The sequence below is a fragment of the Salvelinus fontinalis genome, chromosome 30 (genome assembly GCF_029448725.1).
Source record: "Salvelinus fontinalis isolate EN_2023a chromosome 30, ASM2944872v1, whole genome shotgun sequence".
Classification (NCBI taxonomy): domain Eukaryota; kingdom Metazoa; phylum Chordata; class Actinopteri; order Salmoniformes; family Salmonidae; genus Salvelinus; species Salvelinus fontinalis.
Genome location: NC_074694.1, coordinates 22,470,858 through 22,497,441, shown reverse-complemented (window position 1 = coordinate 22,497,441; position 26,584 = coordinate 22,470,858). Strand labels below are relative to the sequence as shown.

Genomic DNA, 26,584 nt, shown 5'->3' with positions numbered 1-26,584 from the left:
GGAAAAATGACTTCTGTCATGCACACAGTAGATGTCCTAATCGACTTGCCAAAACTATCGTTTGTTAACAAGAAATGTGTGGAGTGTTTGAAAAACTAGTTTTAATGACTCCAACCTAAGTGTATGTAAACTTCCGACTTTAACTGTAGGTGCAAAAACATAATTTCAGCCTTAACCACTAAAAAACCTGCTCGACCAGGTCTGTCCTAAAGGCAGTGTTAAGCTAGGCTAGCCAGGCTATTAAAACGATCACCCATCAACACCATTACAGCCTTAGCAGCAGCAAGGAGCCCAATTAACTCAGGGAGATCTCTTAAACACAGCTAGGCTGAGTGAGCTGATCCAGCACAGATCAGCGACACACGAGAGATTCCCTGCTACTGATAGAGAAGACACAGCTCATACTGTAGGCCTACATCTGGTGGTGAAGCAAATAAGAAAATGCATCACTATTTGATTGTGAAATATCAAGGAAATAGCGATATAAGAAATGGTTATAAATCGCCTAGCTAATAGACTGTAGTGGCAAGCCTATTTCTTGCATGTAGTTTTAGGACTGGACACATTGTAACATACATGTGAAATAGGACTGTTAAAACATACTTAACATCAAGTACTTAGGAACAGTACATGCAGAGGCTAGCACTGAACAGTGGTCTATTAAAAGGTTAGCTCTCTTCCCTTACCACCCTTGGGTTGCGTTCAGTAGGGTACACCACACCAAACATTTTGTTGGAAAAGGTAGTACATTAACGTAATTTAGCAGACGCGCTCATCCAGAGTGAGTGCATACATTCTCATACAGGTCCTCCCCCATGGGAATCAAACCCTACCAACTGAGCTACACATAGTAGCTCCCCATTTCAAAAAGTTCTCTCCCTAAGGAACACAACCCTGGTCTCTGTGTGGCTAGCTCCTCTGCTGTGTGGCATATTGGCTGTGGCTGTCTGTGTCAGTGCGGAGTGACTCAAGGCCTCTGACAGTCTACTCTGCTCCCACCACATCCAGACACATGCTCTGCTGCTCGTGCAGCCCGCCAAAGGCCCTGGATCGGCTGGAGGCCTCCACAGACCTAATTTCCTTCTGTCTGCTATGAGCAGAAAGCACATGGTGTGTAGAACGAGAGATCCTAATAAACAGGAGATATGTCTGGAAAATGACATAATAGTTTTTCTGAAGCCAGCTCACTGTTAACTTATCAGGCCTAACGAAGCCAAATAGTACCAAAAAATACAATTTCCAAAAGCACCAGATGGGGCCAATGATTTACACACACACAAGATGACCAATAAGTGGTGCTGCGTTAACAGCCGCCGTGCCTCCATCTTGGCACTCCCCACCAGTGTGAAAAAATATTTTGGAAGTTATAGAAATGCATTTGTCCTCCTGCTCAGTTGTGCACCGTGGCCTCCCACTCTTTCTATTCTGGTTAGAGACAGTTTGCGCTGTTCTGTGAAGGGAGTAGTACACAGCGTTGTACGAGATCTTCAGTGTCTTGGCAATTTCTCGCATGGAATAGCCTTAATTTCTCTAAACAAGAATAGACTGACGAGTTTCAGAAGAAAGGTCTTTGTTTCTGGCCATTTTGAGCCTGTAATCGAACCCACAAATGTTGATGCTCCAGATATTCAACAAGTCTAGAGGCCAGTTTTATTGCTTCTTTAAATCAGCACGTTTTCAGCTGCGCTAACATAATTGCAAAAGGGTTTTCTAATGATCAATTAGCCTTTTAAAATTATATACTTGGATTAGCTAACACTGCGTGCCATTGGAACACAGGAGTGATGGTTGCTGATAATGGGCCTATGTAGATATTCCATTAATAAAATCTGCCATTTCCAGCTACAATAGTCATTCACAACATTAACCATGTCTACACTGTATTTCTGATCAATTTGATGTTATTTTAATGGACCATAAAAAAGTGCTTTTCTTTCAAGGAAATTTCTACGTGATCCAAAACTTTTAACGGTAGTGTATACTTAAAATAAATTGGTTGCAATTTTTATGAGCTGAAATAAAAGATCCCAGAAATTTGATAGCCACAATAATCTTATTTCTCTCAAATTCTTAGCAAAAATTTGTTCATCCATCCACCGGACAGATGTGGCATATCAAGAAGCTGATCCTCAGTTTCATCAGATTTTAGGGTGGCTGGTTTCAAACAATCCCGCAGGTGAAGACAGATGTGGAGGTCCTGGGCTGGAGTGGTTACACATGGTTTGCGGTTGAAGGGCCAAATTGGATGTACTTCCAAATTCTCTAAAACGACGTTGGAGGCGGATTATGGTCGAGAAATTAACATTCAATTATCTGGCAACAGCTCTGCTGGACACTCCTGCAGTCAATATGCCAATTGCCCACTCCCTCAGAATTTGAGACATCCGTGGCATTGTGTTGAGTTACAAATCTGCAGATTTTAGAGAGGTCTTTTGTCCCCAGCACAAGGTGCACCTGTTTAATGATCATGCTGGTTAATCAGCTTCTTGATATTCCACACCTGTCAGGAGGATGGATTATCTTGGCAAAGGAGAAATGCTCACTAACAGGGATGTAAACTCATTTGAGCACAATATTTTAGAGAAATAAGCTTTTTGTGCATATGGAACATTTCTGGGATCTATTTCAGATCATGAAAAATGGGACACTTTCCATGTTGCGTTTATATTTCTGTTCGGTATAATTGCATTCTAAACTGAAGATCATGATTAGCTGATTATTGGAGTCAGGTGTGTTAACTGGGGCTAGGGAAAAAGTTTGACACCAATCAGGCCCCTGAGGACTGGAGTAGCCCATCTCTGAGATTGGACCAGTGTCTCTTGAATTAGAGATGCAGCTGCCTGATCTGTGTCATCGAAGATAGGGAATCCTCAATTTACATCCCCAATCCTCCAAAACATCAGTTTGGGAAAACAGGCCGACAATATCGTCACCAGGGCCCATACATTATGTTTCCCAATGATACATTCCTGTTTGTAGCACAGGATATTAAAATCTATTAGACTACCCACGGTCTCCTGCTGTTAATCTACCATGTTCACGGCAGTGACAACTGCAGACTGATGCTTCTGCTCTGAAGAGGGGAAAGTAGGCTACTTTAAAGAAAAGCTACCATTTTAGAGGGTGTTCTTTCCTACTTACACACTTTCTCTCCATTCCCGCATAAGCAAATGAAAAGCAATGATGCATAAACAGAAGCACGCTTGAAACTAACTGGCAGAGCTGTTTTTCCATGCATAAGTGTGTATTTGCATTGCAAAACCAATCAAGATGTGTTTCAAATTGAGAACAGTTAGATAATCTTTTCCATCCCGCTTGACATCTTTAGTCATGCAAATTGAGTACAGGCTCATTTAGAGTGCTAGTAGTATTGCAGAACTTCTATCTGCATTGAAAAATATATATTTTCCCTGTGACATTAGCACTGAGGTTAACATACTATTATTGCGTCTCCAAATTTCCACCGTTGGTAAATTAGACAGACATGAGTAGTGATGCAGATGCAGGTTGACTCAGTCACTTGTCTAATGTATGCTTGAAATGCTAGGGATAAGCTCTCTTTAGAATCAAAAGGAGAACTTGAATCTGCTCTTTCAGAAAATCTGCCACTAGGCATTTGGTTTGAATAAAGTGAATAACTAGAGACATCTCAGTTTAATTTGGGCATGCTCTTCATCCAAAATTCTGAATGCTGCCCGCTACCCTAGAGAAGTTAACAAATTCTTAGTTACAACGACGGCCTACCCCGGCCAAACCTGGACGACGCTAGGCCAATTGTGCGCCGCCCTATGGGACTCGCAATCACGGCCAAATGTGATGCAACCTGGACCCGAACAAGGTACTGCAGTGACGCCTCTTGCAATGAGATTTAGTGTCTTAGACCACTGCGCCACTTGGGATCCCTGTATACATCTTGTTTTTATATACTTTTATTTTATTTTGGATCCTGCGGCTTTGTTTGGCTTAGTTGCTGTAAGCGCTGCCGTCTGCCCCGGGATCCTGACAGATTGCTCATTGCGGGACAGACACAGAAGCCCAGCTAGCCTAGCTGGCTCGGCGGTCTCAAATGGAGGTCGCTATATGAACATTTCCAGCGCTGCAGGAGCTGTGTTTACTTTGCTTTGTTCCGGGACAATGTGGACCGCGCTGACTTTCAATGTAGCAACTGCTTGCTTGTGGAGGACTACAGGGACGAAGTGGCTACTCTCAGCAAGCAGGTAGCAAACCTACACAAGCTACTGGGGAATCCATGACCGCCTACTTTTTATTTCACCCCAGTAGCCGGACGCCGCTCTTGTGGAAGTGGCGCGGCCATGTCGGCTCTCCACGGCGAACTGGCCGGTGCTCAGCAGGGATCCATCCCGAAGCGTTCTCCCCCTTCCCTGGAGAACGGAGCTGTTCTCGACCCAACCAACCAGCCATGGAGATACGTCACTCACCATGGAAGTCAAAGAAAGCGTCCTCTGGCAACTGGGATCTTCTTGGAGATGTTAAGCCCGGACCTGACACAGACCAGAAAGGGTTTGCCGACCCTGGATCCAGAGTTTCCGGCGCTTTCTTCATTAGCGGCTTCCCATTCAAGATCAGATCCGGAGGTACCCGCGTATTCATCTTCAGTTCTGTCTCCCTCTCCGATGGCTTCTACCTCAGATTCAGATCCTCAGAGCTCCCACCCTCATCAGACCGTGAGGCTGCCTGAGAGACCGGCCCATTCAACATCACCAACTATCATCGTCGTCAGCTCTATGGTGAGAAACATCTTGGTTTCCAATGCAAAAACCCTGTGCTACCCAGGAGCACGAGTACAGAACATCACAAGGCTGATTTCGACTGTTCTACGACAGATGCCGTGACCTGACGCTGTCGTAGTCCATGTGGGGCCAAACGACATCAGGAGTGCTAGCTCGGAACATCCAAAAACTGATTTTACCATTAAAAGACTCCAAAAAACAGCCAATCATTTCAGGTCCAGTACCATCGTTGGGTGTGAAAGATTCAACAGGCTACTGGGATTACACATCTGCCTAAAATATTACTGTAGCTCTGCTGGAATCACTTTTATAGGTAACTGACAACTTCTGAAAACAGAAAATACTCTACAGGAATGACAGAGTCCATCCAAATCATCTAGGCTCCTGGACTCTGTGCACTCATTTCAAGGCTGCTGTCACGTTCCTGACCTGTTTTCCTTTGTTATGTATTTGTTTTAGTTGGTCAGGGCGTGAGTTGGGTGGGTTGGTCTAGGTTTGCTTTTCTATGCTGGGATTTTGTGTTCGGCCTGGTATGATTCTCAATCAGAGACAGCTGTAAATCGTTGTCCCTGATTGAGAGTCATACTAAGGCAGCCAGGGTTTCACTGGTGTTTTTGTGGGTGTTTGTTCCTGTGTCAGTGTTTGGGCCACACAGGACTGTTTCAGGTTAGTCACGTTTGTTGGGTTTTGTAATTTGTAGTGTTTGTTGTTTTTCCATTAAAACATGAATACTTACCACTCCGCATCTTGGTCCAATCCATGCTCCTCCTCGTCTGAGGAGGAGAACGACTACGACAGCCGTTACAGCTGCATTGAAACAATGACTTATCAATGACCCAAGACCAGCTCAGTTAATCACTACCATTGTGACAATGAGTCATCAAAATGCTGCATTAAATGTACATTATCATAAGGGCGTTGGCAGGAGAGGTCGACCAATTAAATCGGTATGGCCGATTAATTAGGGCCGATTTCAAGTTTTAATAACAATCGGAAATCTGTATTTTTGGACACCGTTTTTCTTTTTTTTTTACACCTTTATTTAACTAGGCAAGTCAGTTAAGAACACATTCTTATTTTCAATGACGTCCTAGGAACGGTGGGTTAACTGCCTTGTTCAGGGGCAGAACGACAGATTTTCAGCTCGGGGATTCAATCTTGCAACCTTACGGTTAACTAGTCCAACGCTCTAACCACCTGATTACATTGCACTCCACGAGGAGCCTGCCTGTTACGCGAATGCAGTAAGAAGCCAAGGTAAGTTGCTAGCTAGCATTAAACTTATCTTATAAAAAACAATCAATCAATCATAAATCACTAGTTAACTACACATGGTTGATGATATTACTAGTTTATCTAGCATGTCCTGCGTTGCATATAATCGAAGCAGTGCGCATTCGCGAAAAAGGACCGTCGTTGCTCCAACGTGTACCTAACCATAAACATCAATTTGCGGAAAAAAAGCATAATCATTGCACGAAAGTACCTAACCATAAACATCAATGCCTTTCTTAAAATCAATACACAGAAGTATATATTTTTAAACCTGCATATTTAGCTAAAAGAAATCCAGGTTAGCAGGCAATATTAACCAGGTGAAATTGTGTCACTTCTCTTGCGTTCATTGCACGCAGAGTCAGGGTATATGCAACAGTTTGGGCCGCCTGGCTCATGCGAACTAATTTGCCAGAATTTTACGTAATTATGACATAACATTGAAGGTTGTGCAATGTAAAAGGAATATTTAGACTTATGGATGCCACCCGTTAGATAAAATACGGAACGGTTCCGTATTTCACTGAAAGAATAAACGTTTTGTTTTCGAGATGATAGTTTACGGATTTGACCATAATCATGACCAAAGGCTCGTATTTGCGTGTTATGTTATAATTAAGTCTATGATTTGATATTTGATAGAGCAGTCTGACTGAGCAATGGTAGGCAGCAGCAGGCTCGTACGCATTCATTCAAACAGCACTATCGTGCTTTTTGCCAGCAGCTCTTCGCTGTGCTTCAAGCATTGACCTGTTTATGACTTCAAACCTATCAACTCCCAAGATTAGGCTGGTGTAACCGATGTGAAATGGCTAGCTAATTAGCGGGGTGCGCGCTAATAGCATTTCAAACGTCACTCGCTCTGAGACTTGGAGTAGTTGTTCCCCTTGCTCTGCAAGGGCCGCGGCTTTTGTGGAGCGATGGGTAATGATGCTTCGAGGGTGGCTGTTGTTGATGTGTTCCTGGTTCGAGCCCAGGTAGGGGCGAGGAGAGGGACGAAAGCTATACTGTTACACTGGCAATACTAAAGTGCCAATAGGAACATACAATAGTCAAAGGTATATGAAATACAAATGGTATAGAGAGAAATAGTCCTATAATAACTACAACCTAAAACTTCTTACCTGGAAATATTGAAGACTCATGTTAAAAGGAACCACCAGCTTTCATATGTTCTCATGTTCTGAGCAAGGAACTTAAACGTTAGCTTTCTTACATGGCACACATTGCACTTTTACTTTCTTCTCCAACACTTTGTTTTTGCATTATTTAAACCAAATTGAACATGTTTCATTATTTATTTGAGGCTAAATTTATTTTATTTTTGTATTAAGTTAAAATAAGTGTTCATTCCGTATTGTTGTAATTGTCATATTTTTTTTATTCTTTTTTGTAATTATTTTTATTATTTTTATTATTTTTATTATCATTATTCTTTTTTTCTCTCTTTAAAAAAATGTATAAAAATCGGCCGAATAATCGGTATCGGCTTTTTTTGGTCCTCCAATAATCAGTATCGGTGTTGAAAAATCATAAATCGGTCGACCTCTAGTTGGCAGACAATGTAAGTAACTTAATTTGTCCCTCGAACTGCCCTGAATACTTTTGTTGATCCTACAGCTATTGTATGCAGTAATCATGTGCCTATGAACTATGAGTTATACTGTTAGCATTGAGGTGGTGTGCCCTACTAGGAAGACCACTGTGTGCAGCTCACCCTGCACTATCAGCTCCAATATAAATAACATGAGCAAGTCTACTTCTGATAAGCTTCCCAGTAAAGCATTAAAAACAATCAAGCAACCCAGAAGTGCTAAAAATAGCCAATATTAACATTTGCAGCCTGAGAAACAAGGTCCATGAAGTCAATAACTTGCTTCTAACAGATGACATTCATATTCTGACCATCTAAAACTCACTTAGATAATACCTTTGATGATACAGTGGTAGCAATACATAGTTATAACATCTACCGAAAAGACAGAAATGCCAACGGGGGCAGGTCTATATTCAGAACCACATTCCTGTAAAGCACATATGTCAGAGTCAAGGCCCGCGGGCCACATCCGGCCCGCGAGAAGGTTTTTTACGGCCCCTGGGATGATCTTGATTTATTATTAGAACCGGCCCGCAGACCGCAGCAAGCCGGCAGCCCGCAGATCTTTTACACGCACCAATACTACATTTCCCACAATGCAACGGTGACGCACCGAGCAGTAGGCTGCTTCATTTCAATATTTATTGGCACAGCAGTCGTCAGCATCACAGTAAAATTAACTTTCAGATACCCATCAAAAATGGCAAAACGGAAGGTGGACACTGAGAACCGGGGGTTTCAAACAAGGTGGGAGTCGGAGTATATGTTCACGGAGGTAGCTGGAAAACCTGTGTGTCTTCTGTGTGGAGAAAGTGTGGCGGTACTGAAAGAGTATAATCTGAGACGACATTATGAAACGAAACACGCGGACAAAAACAAGAATATGGACATGGAACAAAGGCTACAAAAGGCAGAGGAATTAAAACGAGGCCTCAAATCTCGACAGGCTCTGTTCAAAAAAGCCAAATCACAAGGCCAGGCTGCTGTCAAGGCCAGTTTTATTTTGGCAGAAGAGATCGCTAAATCAGCCCGGCCATTTACGGAGGGGGATTTCATCAAAAACTGCATGATTAAAGTTTGTGACGAAGTTTGCCCAGAAAAAAGGCAACTCTTTTTAAATGTGAGTCTGAGCAGAAACACCATTGCCGAGAGAGTAGACCAGTTGTCCATCAATCTAAAAGAGCAGCTTGTGAAAAAGGGAAAAGATTTCATTGCATATTCCTTGGCTGTGGATGAGAGCACCGACATTTCTGACATTGCCCAGTTGTCAATTTTCATCCGCGGAGTGGACTCCAGCCTAAGCGTGACAGAGGAGTTTTTGGCTTTACGTCCTATGCATGGCACAACTACGGGGCATGATTTGTATGAAGAGGTGTCAAGATGTGTAAATGAGATGGAGCTGCCTTGGGAAAAACTCGTGGGTTTGACAACCGACGGAGCACCTGCGATGTGTGGACACAGGAGCGGACTGGTGGCGAAGATACGGGAAAAGATGCAAGAGGAAAACGCGACAGGTGAGCTGACAGCTTATCATTGTATCATACACCAGGAAGCGTTGTGCGGTAAAGCCTTGAAAATGGAGCATGTAATGAGCATCATCACGCGCACAGTTAACTTTATCAGAGCCAAAGGTTTGAATCACCGCCAGTTCAAGGCATTTCTGATGGAGTTAGAAACGGAGCATGGTGATTTGCCTTATCACACAGAGGTGCGATGGCTAAGCCAGGGAAAGGTGCTTCAAAGATGTTTCGAGCTTCGTGAGGAGATTTGTCTGTTCTTGGACAGCAAAGGGAAAGACACAACACAACTCCGAGACGAAATGTTTCTGTGTGAAATGGCTTTTCTGTGTGACATTACGAGTCATCTGAATGCAATGAACTTGCAGCTGCAGGGTCGGGATCATGTCATCTCTGATATGTACAGTACAGTGAAGGCATTTAAAACCAAACTGACTCTGTGGGAGACGCAGATGCGGAAAGAAAATTTGAGCCACTTTCCCAGCTGCCAGACCATGAAAGAGAAGCTCTCTACCAGTGCGTTCCCGAGCGCACAGTTGGCTGATAAAATAGGTATGCTTGCCGCTGACTTTCGACGCCGATTTGCTGACTTTGAAGCACAAAAAAGCAGGTTGGAACTGCTCGGTAACCCATTTGCTGTTGACGTGGAAAGCTCACCACCAAACGGAGTTGATTGACCTCCAATGCAATGATGCACTGAGGGCAAAATATGCGGCAGTGGGTGCTGCGGAGTTCGCCCGTTTCCTCCCCGACACAATGCCCCAGCTGCGCATCCAGGCTGCTCAAACGTTGTCGATGTTTGGCAGCACATACCTGTGTGAACAACTGTTTTCTTTGATGAACCTGAACAAAACATCACACAGAAGTCGACTTACTGCTGAACACCTCCACTCAATTCTGAGGATTTCCTCAGCTCAGAGCCTTACCCCGAACATTGATGAACTTGTGGAAAAGATGGGACACCACCAAGTATCACCCTCAACCTCAAACAAGTGAACATTACTGTGCAATCACATATTTAGAGTTTTTACTCAGTTCAAGTTTAAAAGTTAAAGTTTAATATTTGTTTTCACTGCATGTTACTTCTCCTTAAACAAAGTGTTGTTTTTGATTAATAGATTTTTGCACTTTATTTTATTGTATTTCAATCCAATTATATTTTAAAAATATTTCAGTTGAGTGGATGATAGAAAATTGCTATTATTGTTTTTTTCTTTGAAGTAAATTTAGCCCACTTTTGCTAAAATAGAAAATATAGGCTACTGATGGTGCCTTGAATACCGGTTTCTTTCATTTAATGTTCATGTTATGGGGATTTTTATATAAAGGAAATTTGTCTTTTGTGTCTGTTAAAAATTAAAGATTACTGACAGAGCCATAAGAAAATATTGCTTTATTTATCTGATCATATTGGAATATATTTGTTAGGTTTTCAGTAGGTTCAATTAGGTTCACTAGACTATATGCGTCATTTAAAAAAATTTCAATGAACATTCGAACAGTCCGGCCCTCGGCTTGTAGCTAAATTTTTTATTTGGCCCTCCGTCCATTTGACTTTGACACCCCTGCTGTAAAGCTTAGAGATGATCTCATGTTAAATACTGTTGATGTAATATGGCAATAGGTTCATCTGTCTCACCACCTTAAGGCCATTCTTGTGGGAAACTGCTATAGACCAAATGCTAACAGTCAGTTTCTGGATAATGCGTGTGAAATACTTGATAATGTATGTGATATCAACAGAGAAGTATATTTTCTGGGTGATTTAAATATTGACTGGCTCTCATCAAGCTGCACACTCATGATTTTTTTTTTTAACTAACCAGTGCCTGCAACCTGTTCAGGTTATCGGTCAACCTACCAGGGTAGTCACAAACAGCACAGGAATGAAATCATCAACATGCATTGATCGCATCTTTACTAATGCTGAAAAAAAAAAAAATTTAAGCAGATTCCAAATCCATAGGCTGTAGTGACCACAATATAGTAGCCATAATTAAGAAAACAGAAGTCCCAAAGGCTGGGCCTAAAGTGTATAAGATGTCATATACAAGAAGTTTTGTATTGATTCATATGATGTTAACAATATTTGCTGGTCTGTGGTATGTAATGAGGAGCAACCAGACGCTGCACTTGACACATTTATGAAATTGCTTATTCCAGTTACTAATAAGCACGCACCAATTAAAAAAATGACAGTAAAAACTTTTAAATCCCCTTGCATTGATGAGGAATTTAACAATTGTATGGTTGAGAGGGATGAGGCAAAAGGTACTGCAAATTAAGAAATCATGTGACTAAACTATTTTTTATTTAAACTATACTATGAAAAAATATATATATTAAAGAATTATTCTAAAAAGCTTTGGAGCACATTAAAATAAAATTGTGAAAAAAGGCTAACTCGGCTCCATCATTTAGTTAATCAGGTGGCTCATTCATCACAAAACCCAATGATATTGCCAACTACTTTAATGACTTGTTCATTGGCAAGATAAGCAATTGTAGGTATGACATGCCAGCAACAAATGCTGACACTACACAGCCAAGAATATCTGACCAAATTATGGAAGACAAGAATTGTACTTTTGAATTCCATCAATGACAAGCCCCCGGGGTCTGACAATCTGGGTGGGAAATTACTGAGGATAATGGTGGACGATATTGCCACATCTTCAATTTAAGCCTACTAGAAAGTATGTGCCCTCAGGCCTGGAGGGAAGCTAAAGTCATACCGCTACCTAAGAACACTGTAATGACTGCAACACTTAACAAAGAGCTGCAGTTAGTTTCGGAATGGGAAGCAAGGAATAAGTTAGTCATACATTTATCCAAAAATAATAGCATTGTATTTGGGACAAAACATTTACTAAACCTCAACTACATCTTGTAATGAATAATGTAGAAATTGAGCAAGTTGAGGTGACTAAACTGCTTGGAGTAACCCTGGATTGTAAACTGTTACGGTCAAAACATATTGATACAACAGTTGCAAAGATGGGGAGAAGTCTGTCCATAATAAAGCGCTGCTCTGCCTTCAATAACAACACCATCAACAAGGCAGGTGCTACAGGGCCTAGTTGTCACACCTAGACTACTGTTCAGTATTATTTTTCTTTTCACCTTTATTTAATCAGTTGAGAACAAGTTCTCATTTACAACTGCGACCTGGCCAAGATAAAGCAAAGCAGTGCGACAAACAACAACAGGGTTACACATGGGATAAACAAAAGTACAGTCAATAACACAATAGAAAAATCTGTGTGTGTGCAAATGAAGGAGGTTAGGCAATAAATAGAACAATAGTGGCGAAGTAATCATAATATAGCAATTTACACTGGAGTGATAGATGTGCAGATGAGGATGTGCAAGTAGGAATACTGGTGTGCAAAAGAGCAGAAAAACAAAAACAAATATGGGGATGAGTTAGGAATTTGGATGGATGGGCTATTTACAGACGGGCTGTGTACAGCTGCAAAGATTAGTAAGCTGCTCTGACAGCTGACGCTTAAAGTTATTGAGGGAGATAAGTCTCCGACTTCAGAGATTTTTGCAATTTGTTCCAGTCATTGGCAGCAGAGAACTGTGAGGAAAGACGGCCAAAGGTGGAGTTGGCTTTGGGGATGACCAGTGAAATATACCTGCTGGAGTGCGTGCTACGGTTGGGTGTTGCAATAGTGACCAGTGAGCTGAGATAAGGCGGAGCTATACCTAGCAAAGACTTGTAGATGACCTAGAGCCAGTGGGTTTGGCGTCAAATATGTAGCGAGGACCAGCCAACAAGAGCATACAGGTCGCAGTGGTGGGTAGTATATGGGGCTTTGGTGACAAAACAGATGGCACTGTGATAGACAACATCCAATTTGCGGAGTAGAGTGTTGGAAGTCCAAGTCAAGGATCGGTAGGATAGTCAGTTTTACGATGGTAAACTTGGCAGCATGAGTGAAGGAGGCTTTGTTGCGAAATAGGAAGCCGATTCTAGATTTAACTTTGGATTGGAGATGCTTAATGTGAGCCTGGAAGGAGAGTTTACAGTCTTACCAGACACCTAGGTATTTGTAGTTGTTCACATATTCTAAGTCAGAACCGTCCAGAGTAGTGATGCTAGTCAGGCGGGTGGGTGCGGGCAGCAATCGGTTGAAGAGCATGCATTTAGTTTTACAAGGATATAAGAGCAGTTGGAGGCCACGGAAGGAGTGTTATATGGCATTGAAGCTAGTTTGGAGGTTGGATAACACAGTGTTCAAAGAAGGGCCAGATGTATACAGAATGGTGTCATCTGCGTATAGGTGGATCAAAGAAATACCAGCAGCAAGAGCGACATCATTGATATATACAGAGAAGAGAGTCGGCCCGGGAATTGAACCCTGTGGCACCCCCATAGAGACTGCCAGAGGTCCGGACAACAGGCCCTCCGATTTGACACACTGAACTCTAACTGAGAAGTAGTTTGTGAACCAGGCGAGGCTGTCACTAGAGAAACCAAGGCTGTTGAGTCTGCCAATAAGAATAGAGTGATTGACAGAGTCGAAAGCCTTAGTCAGGTCGATGAAGACGGCTGCACAGTATTTTCATTTATCGATGGCGGTTATGATATCGTTTAGCACCTTGAGCGTGGCTGAAGAGTACCCGTGACCAGCTCAGAAACCAGATTGCATAGCGGAGAAGATACAGTGGGATTCGAAATGGTCAGTGATCTGTTTGTTCACTTGGCTTTCAAAGACTTTAGAAAGGCAGGACAGGATGGATATACAGTTGAAGTCGGAGGTTTACATACACATAGGTTGGAGTCATTAAAACTCGTTTTTTCAACCACTCCACAAATTTCTTGTTAACAAACTCTAGAATTTGGCAAGTCGGTTAGGACGTCTACTTTGTGCACGACACAAGTCATTTTTCCAACAATTGTTTACAGACAGATTATTTCACTTATAATTCACTGTATCACAATTCCAGTGGGTCAGAAGTGTACATACACTAAGTTGACTGTGTCTTTAAATAACTTGGAAAATTCCAGAAAATTATTTCATGGCTTTAGAAGCTTCTGATAGGCTAATGTACATCATTTGAGTCAATTGGAGGTGTATCTGTGGATGTATTTCAAGGCCTACCTTCAAACTCTGTACCTCTTTGCTTGACATCATGGGAAAACACAGCTGTCATACTGCTCAGGAAGGAGATACGTTCTGTCTCCTAGAGATGTTTGTATTTTGGTGCGAAAAAGTGCAAATCGATCCCAGAACAACAGCAAAGAACCTTGTGAAGATGTTGGAGGAAACAGGTGCAAACATATCTATATCCACAGTAAAACGAGTCCTATATCGACATAACCTGAAAGGCCCCTCAGCAAGGAAGAAGTCACTACTCCAAAACCGCCATAAAAAAGCCAGACTACGGTTTGCAACTGCACATGGGGACAAAGATTGTACTTTTTGGAGAAATGTCCTCTGGTCTGATGAAACAAAAATAGAACTGTTTGGCCATAATGACCATCATTAAGTTTGGAGGAAAAAGGGGGGGTCTTGTAAGCCGAAGAACACTATCCGAACCGTGAAGCACGAGGGTGGCAGCATCATGTTGTGGGGGTGCTTTGCTGCAGGAGAGACTGGTGCACTTCACAAAATAGATGGCATCATAAGGATGTAAAATTATGTGGATATATTGAAGCAACATCAAGACATCAGTCAGGAAGTTAAAGCTTGGTCGCAAAAGGATCTTCCAAATAGACATACTTCCAAGATTGTTGTCCTTAAGCCATTTTGCCACAAAGTCAAGGTATTGGAGTGGCCATCAAAGCCCTGACCTCAATCCCATAGAACATTTGTGGGTAGAACTGAAAAAGCGTGTGCGAGCAAGGAGGCCTACAAACCTGACTCAGTTACACCAGCTCTGTCAGGAGGAATGGGCCAAAATACACCCAACTTATTGTGGGAAGCTTGTGGAAGGCTACCCAAAACATTTGACCCCAGTTCAACAATTTAAAAGGCAATGCTACCAAATACTAATTGAGTGTATGTAAACTTCTGACCCACTGGGAATGTGATTTAAGAAATAAAACTTAAATAAATCATTCTCTTTACTATTATTCTGAATATCACATTCCTAATTTTTACTAGGATTAAATGTCAGGAATTGTGAAAAACTGAGTTTAAATGTATTTGGCTAAAGTGTATGTAAACTTCAACCGTAGGTCTGTAACAGTTTGGGTCTAGAGTGTCTCCCCCTTTGAAGAGGGGGATGACCACGGCCGAGTTCCTATCTTTAGGAATCTCAGACGATACGAAAGAGAGGTTGAACAGACTAGTAATAGGGGTTGCAAGAATGGCGGCGGATCATTATTGGAAGAGAGGGTCCAGATTGTCTAGCCCAGCTGATTTGTAGGGATCCAGATTTTGCAGCTCTTTCCGAACATCAGCTATCTGGATTTGGGTGACGGAGAAGCGGGGGGGGGGGGGGGGGGGGGGGTAGTTGCGGGGGGTGCAGAGCTGTTGGCCGGGGTTGGGGTAGCCAGGTGGAAGGCATGGCTAGCCTTAGAGAAATGCTTATTGAGATTCTCGATTATCGTAGATTTATCAGTGGTGACAGTGTTTCCTAGTCTCAGTGCAGTGGGCAGCTGGGAGGAGGTGCTCTTATTCTCCATGGATTTTACAGTGTCCCAAAACTTTTGGGAATTTGTGCTGCAGGATGCAAATTTGTTTGAAAAAGCTAGTCTTTGCTTTCCTAACTGACTGCGTATATTGGTTCCTGATTTCCCTGAAAGTTGCATATCGCGGGGGCTATTCGATGCTAATGCAGTACGCCGCAGGATGTTTGTGTGCTGATCAAGGGCAGTCAAGTCTGGAGTGAACCAAGGGCTTTATCTGTTCTTAGTTCTCCATTTTTTTGAATGGGGCATGCTTATTTAAGATGGTGAGGAAGGCACTTTTAAAGAACAACCAGGCATCCTCTACTGACGGGATGAGGTCAATATCCTTACAGGATACCCGGGCCAGGTCGATTAGAACGGCCTGCTCGTAGAAGTGTTTTAGGGAGCGTTTGACAGTGATGAGGGGTGGTCGTTTGACCGCGGACCCATAAAGGACGCAGGCAATGAGGCAGTTATCGCTGAGGTCCTGGTTGAAAACAGCAGAGGTGTATTTAAAGGGCAAGTTGGTCAGGATGATATCTATGAGGGTGCCCATGTTTACAGATTTGAGGTTGTACCTGGTAGGTTCTTTGATCATTTGTGTGAGATTGAGGGCATCTAGCTTAGATTGTAGGATGGCCAGGGTGTTAAGCATATCGCAATTTAGGTCACCTAGCAGTACGAACTCTGACGATAGATGGGGGGGGGGGGGCAATCAATTCACATATGGTGTCCAGGGCACAGCTGGGAGCTGAGGGGGGTCTATAACAAGCGGCAACAGTGAGGGACTTATTTCTGGAGAGATGGATCTTTAAAAGTAGAAGCTTGAACTGTTTGGGCATAGACCTGGATAGTATGACAGAACTCTGCAGGCTCTCTCTACAGTAGATTGCAATTCCGCCCCCTTTAGCAGTTCTGTCTTGTAGTGTGGTCAGGTGCCACAGAGGGACTAAGGAAAATTGTAATTGGCTCAGAACAGGGCAGCACGACTGGCCCTTAAAAGTACAGGGAGCGCTAACAACATGTACGTCAATCTCTCCTGGCTCAAAGTGGAAGAAAGATTGACTTCATCACTACTTGTTTTCGTAAGAGGCGTTGACAAGCTGAAAGTACCGAGCTGTCGGACACCCATGCATACCCAACAAGACATGCCACCAGAGGTCTCTTCACAGTCCCTAAGTCCAGGACAGACTATGGGAGGTGCACATTACTACATAGAACTCTATTCCACATCAGGTAACTGATACAAGCAGTAGAACCAGATTTTTTTTTGCTCTGCATGGGTAACGCTGCTTCGAGGGTGGCTGCCCAGGTAGGAGCGAGAAGAGGGAGGGAAGCTATACTGTTACACTGGCAATACTAAAGTGCCTATACGAACATCCAATAGTCAAAGGTATATGAAATACAAATGTTAGAGAGAGAAATAGTTCTATAATTCCTATAATAACTACAACCTAAAACTTCTTACCTGGAAATATTGAAGACTCATGTTAAAAGGAACCACCAGCTTTCATATGTTCTCATGTTCTGAGCAAGGAACTTAAAAACGTTAGCTTTTTTACATGGCACATATTGCACTTTTACTTTCTACTCCAACACTTAGTTTTTGCCGTATTTAAACATGTCTCATTATTTATTTGAGGCTAAATTGATTTTATTGATGTATTAAGTTAAAATAAGTGTTCATTCAGTATTGTTGTAATTGTCATTATTACAAATAAATAAATAAATATAATACATTTAAAAAAACAAAAAAATAAAATAAATTACTTTATTTATTTATTTATTTATTAAATCGGACGATTAATTGGTACCGGCTTTTTTTGGTCCTCCAATAAATCGGTTTCGGCGTTGAAAAATCATAATCGGTGGACCTCTACTAGGTATATGCCTTATCTCAGCTCACTGGTCACCACAGCAACACCCACCTGTAGCACGCGCACCATCAGGTATATTTCTCTGGTCATCCCCAAAGCCACCACCAGCTTTCCTTCCAGTTCTCTGCTGCCAATGACTGGAACGAATTGCAAAAGTCACTGAAGCTGGAGACTTACATCTCCCTCACTATAACTATAAGCATCAGCTGTCAGAGCAGCTTACCGATCACTGCACTTGTACACAGCCCATCTGTAAATAGCCCACCCAACTACCTCATCTCCATAGTTATTTTTTTGCTCTTTTGCACCCTAGTATCTCTACTTGCACATCATCATCTCCACATCTATCACCCCAGTTGTAATGCTAAATTGTAATTATTTCACCACTATGGCCTATTTATTGCCTTTCTACATTTGCACACACTGTATATACATTTTTCTATTGTGTTATTGACTATACATTTGTTTATCCCATGTGTAACTCTGTTGTTGTTTTTGTCGCACTGCTTTGATTTATCTTGGCCAGGTCGCAGTTGTAAATGAGAACTTGTTCTCAACTAGCCTACATGGTTAAATAAAGGTGAAATACATTTATTTGTATTACTTTCAAGCCCTTTACCAACAATGCAGTTAAGAGCAAAAAAGTAAATGATAATAATTAAAGAGCAGCAATAAAATAACAGTAGCGAGGCTATATACAGGGGGTACCGGTACAGAGTCAACGTACGTGGGCACAGTCATCTCTTTACAGGAATACTTTGGGGGGGGGGGGAACATTAGATGGCTATAATTGTATCACTCAGACTTCCAAGTACAGACCATAGCATTGCAAATAGACTAAAATAGCACAGACGCTTTCATATTCAGCAACACCTAGAAGGGAAAAACGCAAAACAGAAGCGGTTACTACAGCTGAGGGCGTACACACTACACTAACGCCTTCTCCTCCTCAGCTTTGAATCCCTCTGACCCCAATTACTTTAAAGCTTATTAAAGGCATCCTTCAAAGTGCAGAGAGAGGTTGGCCTCCCAGCTCTGTGATTATGAGCAGGCCTGTCTGGCACTGTTCTAATGTGATTCTAAGTGGAGCTGGAGAGCTCTGTCTATCCAGGGGAAAGGTCCTCAGACTCCCAACGCTGAATAAACTAGTCTGCTGAAGCCGCTATCATTAAGCAGGCAGGGAGATTTCCTCGCAAAAACAAATCGCAAGCCTATTTGACTTTTTGTATTCAATACATGATGGCTGGCTAATGGGGGAAACAAAGATCCCAAGTCAACCCATATCCGCCTCAGGATAGCAGCCAGACAACCCCTGTGAGTATCCGGCATGTGATTTGAACACGTTTCCAGAATTCTTTGAGACACTGCAATGCAAAAAATGGGCCGTGTGAATGCTCTCTCCTCGGCTAATCCTAATACCAGTTCATCTTGACAAGGCAAATGGTATCACCACGAACAGGTGGCACACAGTATCATTTCCTAATTAACCAAGGTTGCAAAAACACTCAGCTCTCCAAGGGAAATCCAGTTATGCAGGAGAAATTATATGCACTGGAGTTTCATCGCTCTTTATTTGATCAACCACTGTACACTAATTGGGGGAGTCAATGAATGAATCATCGAGCGAGCCTATCTTAAAACAGCATCAGTGTCTTAACCATCAGTCTGAGTCACACAACAACAACCTCTCAGTATTGTGTTGGTCATGAAATGATCTGTGTGAAAACTGTAAGAGGGGAGTGAAGAAAAACACCAGACTAAAGCTGCGAGAGAGCTACTTAATGCTCAGTAGCAATGCAATTTCTCTTGATTATGAAAATGTGTCATCCATAGTCCATGGATAATGTAACGTATGCTTACAATGCATGCATGAATTCAAAAGCATCAATGAGACAAAGGAAAGACAGATTCCCCTCAATGAAGGCTCATTTCTGCAGCAGCCATTGAAGGAAAAACAGAGCCTGATTCCATTAGGACTAGGATGTAGGAGCTCATCCCCCTCAGGACACATGAAAAGCCCTTTTTTCCCCTGTGCTGCTGCTTTCCTCCTGATGGGAGCCTGCAGGAGCAATGAGACTCCTGTCAGATAGATCTAAAGCAGAGAAAGGAGAGCACAACAACCCCAATCTGCAAATATTTAACAGCTGACATGCTGGGATGCTGCTTCTAGTCAAACAAGCCCTGGGCTTTCCCCAGATCTGATTGAGATATACCTCCCTGGCTTGGTTTCTCTGTGAAAGGGAAAGGCAATATGGATAGAGTGGGGTGAGATGAATCACAAGGGAGGAGAGGCATCAGGCATCCAGACACTGGCTTGATGTGAGAATGTAGGTTGAGGTCTTTCCTGTTCATTTCCTAAACGTACATGTACCGCCACTGTTATTTGATTGAAGGACAGAGGGGTTTGTTGCTTTGAGAGTGCACTTATTTCCCATAGGATGTTGGGTTAAGGTGGCAATAAATCTCCCGTGGGCAGCTCCTGCATATAGACCGAAGAATCTGCCGAAACTGAATGGGTCACTGTTTATATGGACGTATCAGGATTGGGTCGAAGGCCGAGTTTCCTTTTGTGACGGTGGAGACTTCCCAAACGCCGGAACCTTCAATTTCTAACACGTATAGACCCAGAAGTAAATCATGCAGCTGAACAAATTAAGCAAGATTTTCCTTCTGAGATTAGGGTGGCTATCATCTGCTGGAGATGGCTTTATTACAGCCTACTTTAAAGAAAACTCTTGGTTTCAACACTGAATCACGTCTGGGATTCTCCTGAACTTTATGTTGGCTCGTTAGCTTAAACATTTCTGTCACAGCTCCTAAATAACATTGCCTTTTCGCTTCTCCTTCCAGATCACAAAATAAACCAACAGGCTATATGGCAATAGCCTATATAAAATCAGGTCTAAATGTGCTCATGATAATCACAACCTACCTCAACTCGCCCACCCCCAAAAAATAAAATCTATCCAAATTACATTTGTAATTTTCTCGACTTGCGCCTATTGTATGTCTGCCTCATAGCGGAAGGAGCCTCACAATGGTGGAACATTTTGAATCCGGTGAGTTCCAAGAAACGCTCTGGATAAGAGCGTCTGCTAAATGACTTAAATGTAAATGTAAATGTAAACTCATAATGAGGTAGGATACTACTGAGTACTAACAGGGCTAGCTCAGCTGGACACATGCTTTTACTGAGCAAGTGAAATCAATACCATTAGATGTCTGCAGGCTACCTACCCCCACTAAGGTTACCACATTTGCTGTGTCCAAGGTTCAGTCAGGCCAATGTCAATGATCTAATAAAGGGTGTGGAATGTGGATACAGCAGGATGGGTATACAAGATGCTCAAGTAGGCTACAGATCTTTAATTGGCAAATAGTGAATGAAAAAGGAGGCTTAATAAACTGAAAACCAATCAGAAGAACAGACAGTAGAATTTTGGTCCAACATAATGGTCATCCCCTCAGCTGGCTAGGGGACTGTGTTTGGAGGAGGTATGACAATGTCCAGTCATGGACATTGGCCAGTCATGTGAAAGAAGAGATGCTGTCACTGTCCAGAGATGGCTAATGGCCAACCATGCGGGAGAGAGAAGACCTCTTACCATGCCTTCTGTGGCTAGCATGACAGATTTGTAGGCCTCACCCCTGGCAGTGCTGACAATGTGCACTCACAAAGACAGGCATTCCATCAGCAGCCTCTATGAGCAAGATCCAATAAAATAGAGCTAATAACTTATGGAGCCTGTACCTTGTGGCAAACACAAGCAAAGCCAAATGTGAAAAGGCTCAGTCTTTTTTTACATGTCCAATTTGAAGAGAAAATATTTGGGGTTCTATTCAATCCGTAACACAGACATTCAGCTTTACAGCATGATTAAAATATAGAGGCAAAGTTCCCACGTTAGGGGAGACTGTATTCACAGTAAATGCTGCAGATGTCAGCTAAATCAGAAATTACATTTAAATTCAGTGATAAAGATTGAATAGAGCCCTTTAGGCTACGTTTCAATGTGGTGAACCTAATCTTTAAACTATAGCCATAAAGCCCATTACTGTTAGTGCAAGTGAGTGATATAGGCTATTATACAAAAGGGAATCAACACTAAAAGATCCTCTAAATAGATCAGAGGACATTTAATGCAAATACTGTACAACTATAAAACTGTAGGATAAGCTGAACCAGCCTATGCATACAAGACTAACTTGGCCACAGACAGTCCTGTACCAAACTCATTCAGTGTCAGTTTACATCTCATCAACACCAGGACAGGTGGTGTCAAGCAGCAGCCATCTAAAACACAGCATTCAGTCAGCCTATTTTAAAAGCATGGTAAATCCATTCACTTGAGTCAATGTGCAGACATCAAGACTGAGAGACAAGGTTAACAAGAAATGTCACACAGCAACATAAATCCACCATTGAAACAAGACACAAACACCAGCAAACATAAATGATTAAAGTTCCAAAACACCCATTAATAGCCTACATCTTTTCCACTTGGTTGTCATCCACAGCTATGATACTCAAGCCAGAATGCAATTTACCAATCTAACAAGTACCATGCTTGGATAAGTTTGACAGGCAAACTGAGTGTCCAGTACTTTGGGTCAGCTGAAAGGTTAAACAGGACTGGTGAAGTCTGAAATACAACCTTTCCAGCAAACCAGAGCTATGGAACCTAGAACACGGGAGCTATTGAGTTAGACTGGAAGGAAAGAGGTGACACTCCAAAAGCATTGGTCATTGACATATTGTGACAAGGAGCTTTTTTTATTTATTAATTACTTTATTGTTCTGAAGACCTCTGCACTCTTCCAATAGTAGTCTGCTCCTTAAAACAGGAGATACTATAATAACCAAGTCCCGATTCAATTGCTTAAGGATGAGCATTGTGAGGTGTAAAGATCATTCACATCAACCTTCTGATAGACCGTTTTCAAGAGAATTACTGGGCAAATATTTTACTAATAATAATTTGGTATCGTTTAGACAGTATTGAACTGTATTTACATATTCCTGTCATGAAATCAAACAGACAACTACAGCTATTAGAATGTTGTGACTTAATACATTTAAACACCGGAGCACATTGGGGTAGACCTCAAATTCAAATACTTTTTTGTTGCAACACTGTGGGTAATGTTTTACCCATAGTCTGCTTAACAGGGCCTAGGCTAATCAGGGTCAGTCAGCAGCAGATTTGTAGAGAAACACACTCATCTCGCACAGCTCCTTAAATGGACATTCAACTTAAATTGTTCATTCACAGGATAACAAGCCAACTTCATGATACATTATTCAATGTCTGTCATTTGTATACATGTGTTTTCAATCAGACAGGTAATTATATATAAAAGTAGTAAAGTACATAAATATACTTTTTAAACATTTTGGTCACTCATAGTAACGTTAGTAAACTAATTTGGAAGACGTTGAGTCCAAAATCTGGTTTCCAACCGACGGCAAATTTTGATTTAGACAAATTAACAAAACAGATGCCCCAGGGACAAACATCCCGATCCTGGCTGGCAGCCTAACTAAACCGTTAGTATGGGGGTTAACATTTCCATAGCCATACAGCAGCCATAGTTCGCGGATCTTCCAATGCTCCATACATCCTCAGTTTCAGACACGAATCTTGTTAGCTAGCTGGAGAGCTAGCTCACTTTATAGCCAACTTAGCTCGCCAATTAAATAACGTTACCGAGTTAGTAATAGCTGCGAGTTAGTGTATTCTGGTAAGTGTGTTGTTAAATGTACCGTATGCGGTTAATGAAAATTATACCTTTACCTACACACAACTTACCATATCATAGACGTTCAAAATTATCGGCTCGTTTGCCATCACTGGCATCAGGAATTTCTTCGGATCCTGGTGCACTTTCGCCAGTTTGCTTCGATCCACACACCCTCTTCTAGTTAACTAGTAATCTTTTTTTCTCTAGTTAGCTTGCTAACTACTTGACTTAGTTAATCGTACTAACAGGCAAATTAAACATTCAGTTCACCACAAGAGCCCCGCATCCGAAAGCTTTGTCCAATTTTCTCCATAAGCAAACAGCTGTGCACGGCAGTCGGCTAGCTGGCAGGCTAGCTACTGGAGACAGTTCGCGATGAAAGGGAGTCGTTAACGAAAGTGAATATTTTCTGCGTGAAATTGCCATTCAAACACCAAAATGACATTTCTTCTAATAAACCCAAATCATGTATACTACTTTCCAAGTATAATTTTTTTCCCCCACAAAAATATCCAACTGAAAATCGACTATATTCTCAGGTAACGGATGGACACTGTTGTGCTGTTTCGAACGATACATCGACAGTCGTTTAGTCAACCTGGAAATCGCGATGAGATTGACAGGATCGGCTATCCATTACTCAACCTAACATTTCTAAATACAACATTTTATGAAGCCTCAGAAATTTTGTCAAATAGCTATTGCTTTAAATGATCCAGCCAATCTAGCAAAATCGTCATGAAAATTGAAGGTTAGACATAACTACCCAGCCTTGGTTTATATTCTCCTTGGATTATTATCAATTATTTTAAAGAGTACTCATATACCAAGAAATAAAGATACAAAAAGTTCAACATTACTTTTAGGATTGGTTCTTAAACATCAGTCTTTAGGTGTCTTTTGGCAAACTCCAAGCGAGTTGTCATGTGCCTTTTAATCAATCAATCAAGTTTATTTTATATAGCCCTTCGTACATCAGCTAATATCTCGAAGTGCTGTACAGAAACCCAGCCTAAAACCCCAAACAGCAAGCAATGCAGGTGTAGAAGCACGATGGCTAGGAAAAACTCCCTAGAAAGGCCAAAACCTAGGAAGAAACCTAGAGAGGAACCAGGCTATGAGGGGTGGCCAGTCCTCTTCTGGCTGTGCCAGGTGGAGATTATAACAGAACTATGCCAAGATGTTCAAAATGTTCATAAGTGACAAGCATGGTCAAATAATAATCATGAATAATTTTCAGTTGGCTTTTCATAGCCGATCATTAAGAGTTGAAAACAGCAGGTCTGGGACAGGTGTGGGTTCCATAACCGCAGGCAGAAGAGTTGAAACTGGAATAGCAGCAAGGTCAGGTGGACTGGGGACAGCAAGGAGTCATCATGCCCGGTAGTCCTGACGTATGGTCCTAGGGCTCAGGTCCTCCGAGAGAGAGAAAGAAAGAGAGAAGGAGAAAATTAGAGAGAGCCAAGATTTTCAAAATGTTCATAAATGACAAGCATGGTCAGATAATAATCAGGAATAAATGTCAGTTGGCTTTTCATAGCCGATCATTAAGAGTTGAAAGCAGCAGGTCTGGGACAGGTAGGGGTTCCGTAACCGCAGGCAGAGCAGTTGAAACTGGAACAGCAGCAAGGCCAGGTGGACTGGAGACAGCAAGGAGTCATCATGCCCGGTTTGCCGTGACGTATGGTCCTAGGGCTCAGGTTCTCAGAGAGAGAGAAAGAAAGAGAGAACGAGAGAATTAGAGAGAGCATACTTAAATTCACACAGGACACTGGATAAGACAGGAGAAGTACTCCAGGTATAACCAACTGACCCTAGCCCCCCGACACATAAACTACTGCAGCATAAATACTGGAGGCTGAGACAGGAGCGGTCAGGAGACACTGTGGCCCCATCCGAAGATGGGGAGTGGCTTCCTTCTGGCCACTCTACAATAAAGGCGTGATTGGTGGAGTGCTGCAGAGATGGTTATCCTTCTGGAAGGTTCTCCCATCTCTACAGAGGAACTCTAGAGCTCAGTCAGAGTAACCATCAGGTTCTTGGTCACCTCCCTGACCAAGGCCCTTCTCCCCCGATTGCTCAATTTGGCCGGGCGGCCAGCTCTAGGAAAAGTCTTGGTGTTTCAAAACTTCTTCCATTTAAGAATGATGGAGGCCACTGTGTTTGTTTATTTTTGTTAACCTTTATTTAACTTTGCAAGTCAGTTAATCTCTACGTTGCGCTAACAAGCGCTAATGTGATTAGCATGACGTTGAAAGTAACAAGAACATTTCCCAGGACATAGACATGTCTTATATGGGCAAAAAGCTTAAATTCTTCTTAATCTACCTGCACTGTCCAATTTACAGTAGCTATGACAATAAAAAAATACCATGCTATTGTTTGAAGAGAGTGCAAAACAACCAAAAACCTTTATTGTGGCAACTGGTTTGATACATTCACCTCTGAAGGTAAATAATGTACTTACATGTAGTAATCTTGTTCTGATTTGTCATCCTGAGGGTCCCAGAGATAAAATGTAGCATTGTTTTGTTTGATAAAATCAATTTTTATATTGAAATGTAGGAATTGGGTTCTACAGTTTGAACTCCTGCTGTCTATGGCTCCACACCCGCCCCGCCATCTAGGTGTGTGAAAGTTAGTGTATAAGCTAGCGATCCATTGTGTGACATTCCTGGGAGTGTGTAAACTTAAATATTGTATTACCATATCATTTTTGTATGTTCTCTATAGCTATGTACTTGAAAATGTATCAATTGACCAATTCAGCACATTTAGAACGCTTCACTGGATCAATCTGAAGCTTTGCACACACACTGCTGCCATCTAGTGGCCAAAATCTAAATTGCCTCTAACCTCCAATATTATATTATAGCCTTTATCTTGCATTTCAAACATGATGGAACAACAAAAAATTGAAAAAGCATGTTTTTTGTTTGTATTATGTTTTACCAGATCTAATGTGTTATATTCTCCTACATTAATTTCACACCCCTATTGATCACCCAGCTACTCATGCCTCTCCCTAATATCAATATGCCTTGTCCATTACTGTCTTGGTTAGTGATTATTGTCTTATTTCACTGTAGAGCCTCTAGCCCTGCTCAATATGCCTTAACCTACCATTTAGTTCCACCTCCCACATATGCAGTGACATCACCTGGTTTAAACGTCTCTAGAGACAATATCTCTCTCATCAT

General features: G+C 42.0%; 1 protein-coding gene across 1 annotated transcript in view; it reads right to left on the bottom strand.

The window, feature by feature from the left end:
- desi2 (desumoylating isopeptidase 2) overlaps positions 1-23,984 on the bottom strand; it is a 54,682-nt gene extending 30,698 nt beyond the window's left edge. The window contains exon 1 of the mRNA XM_055890044.1: positions 23,453-23,984. Within this exon, the coding sequence (XP_055746019.1) occupies positions 23,453-23,500 (48 nt within the window). The 5' untranslated portion in view covers positions 23,501-23,984. The remainder of the gene's footprint in view (positions 1-23,452) is intronic.
- Between the last annotated feature and the right edge of the window lie 2,600 nt (positions 23,985-26,584).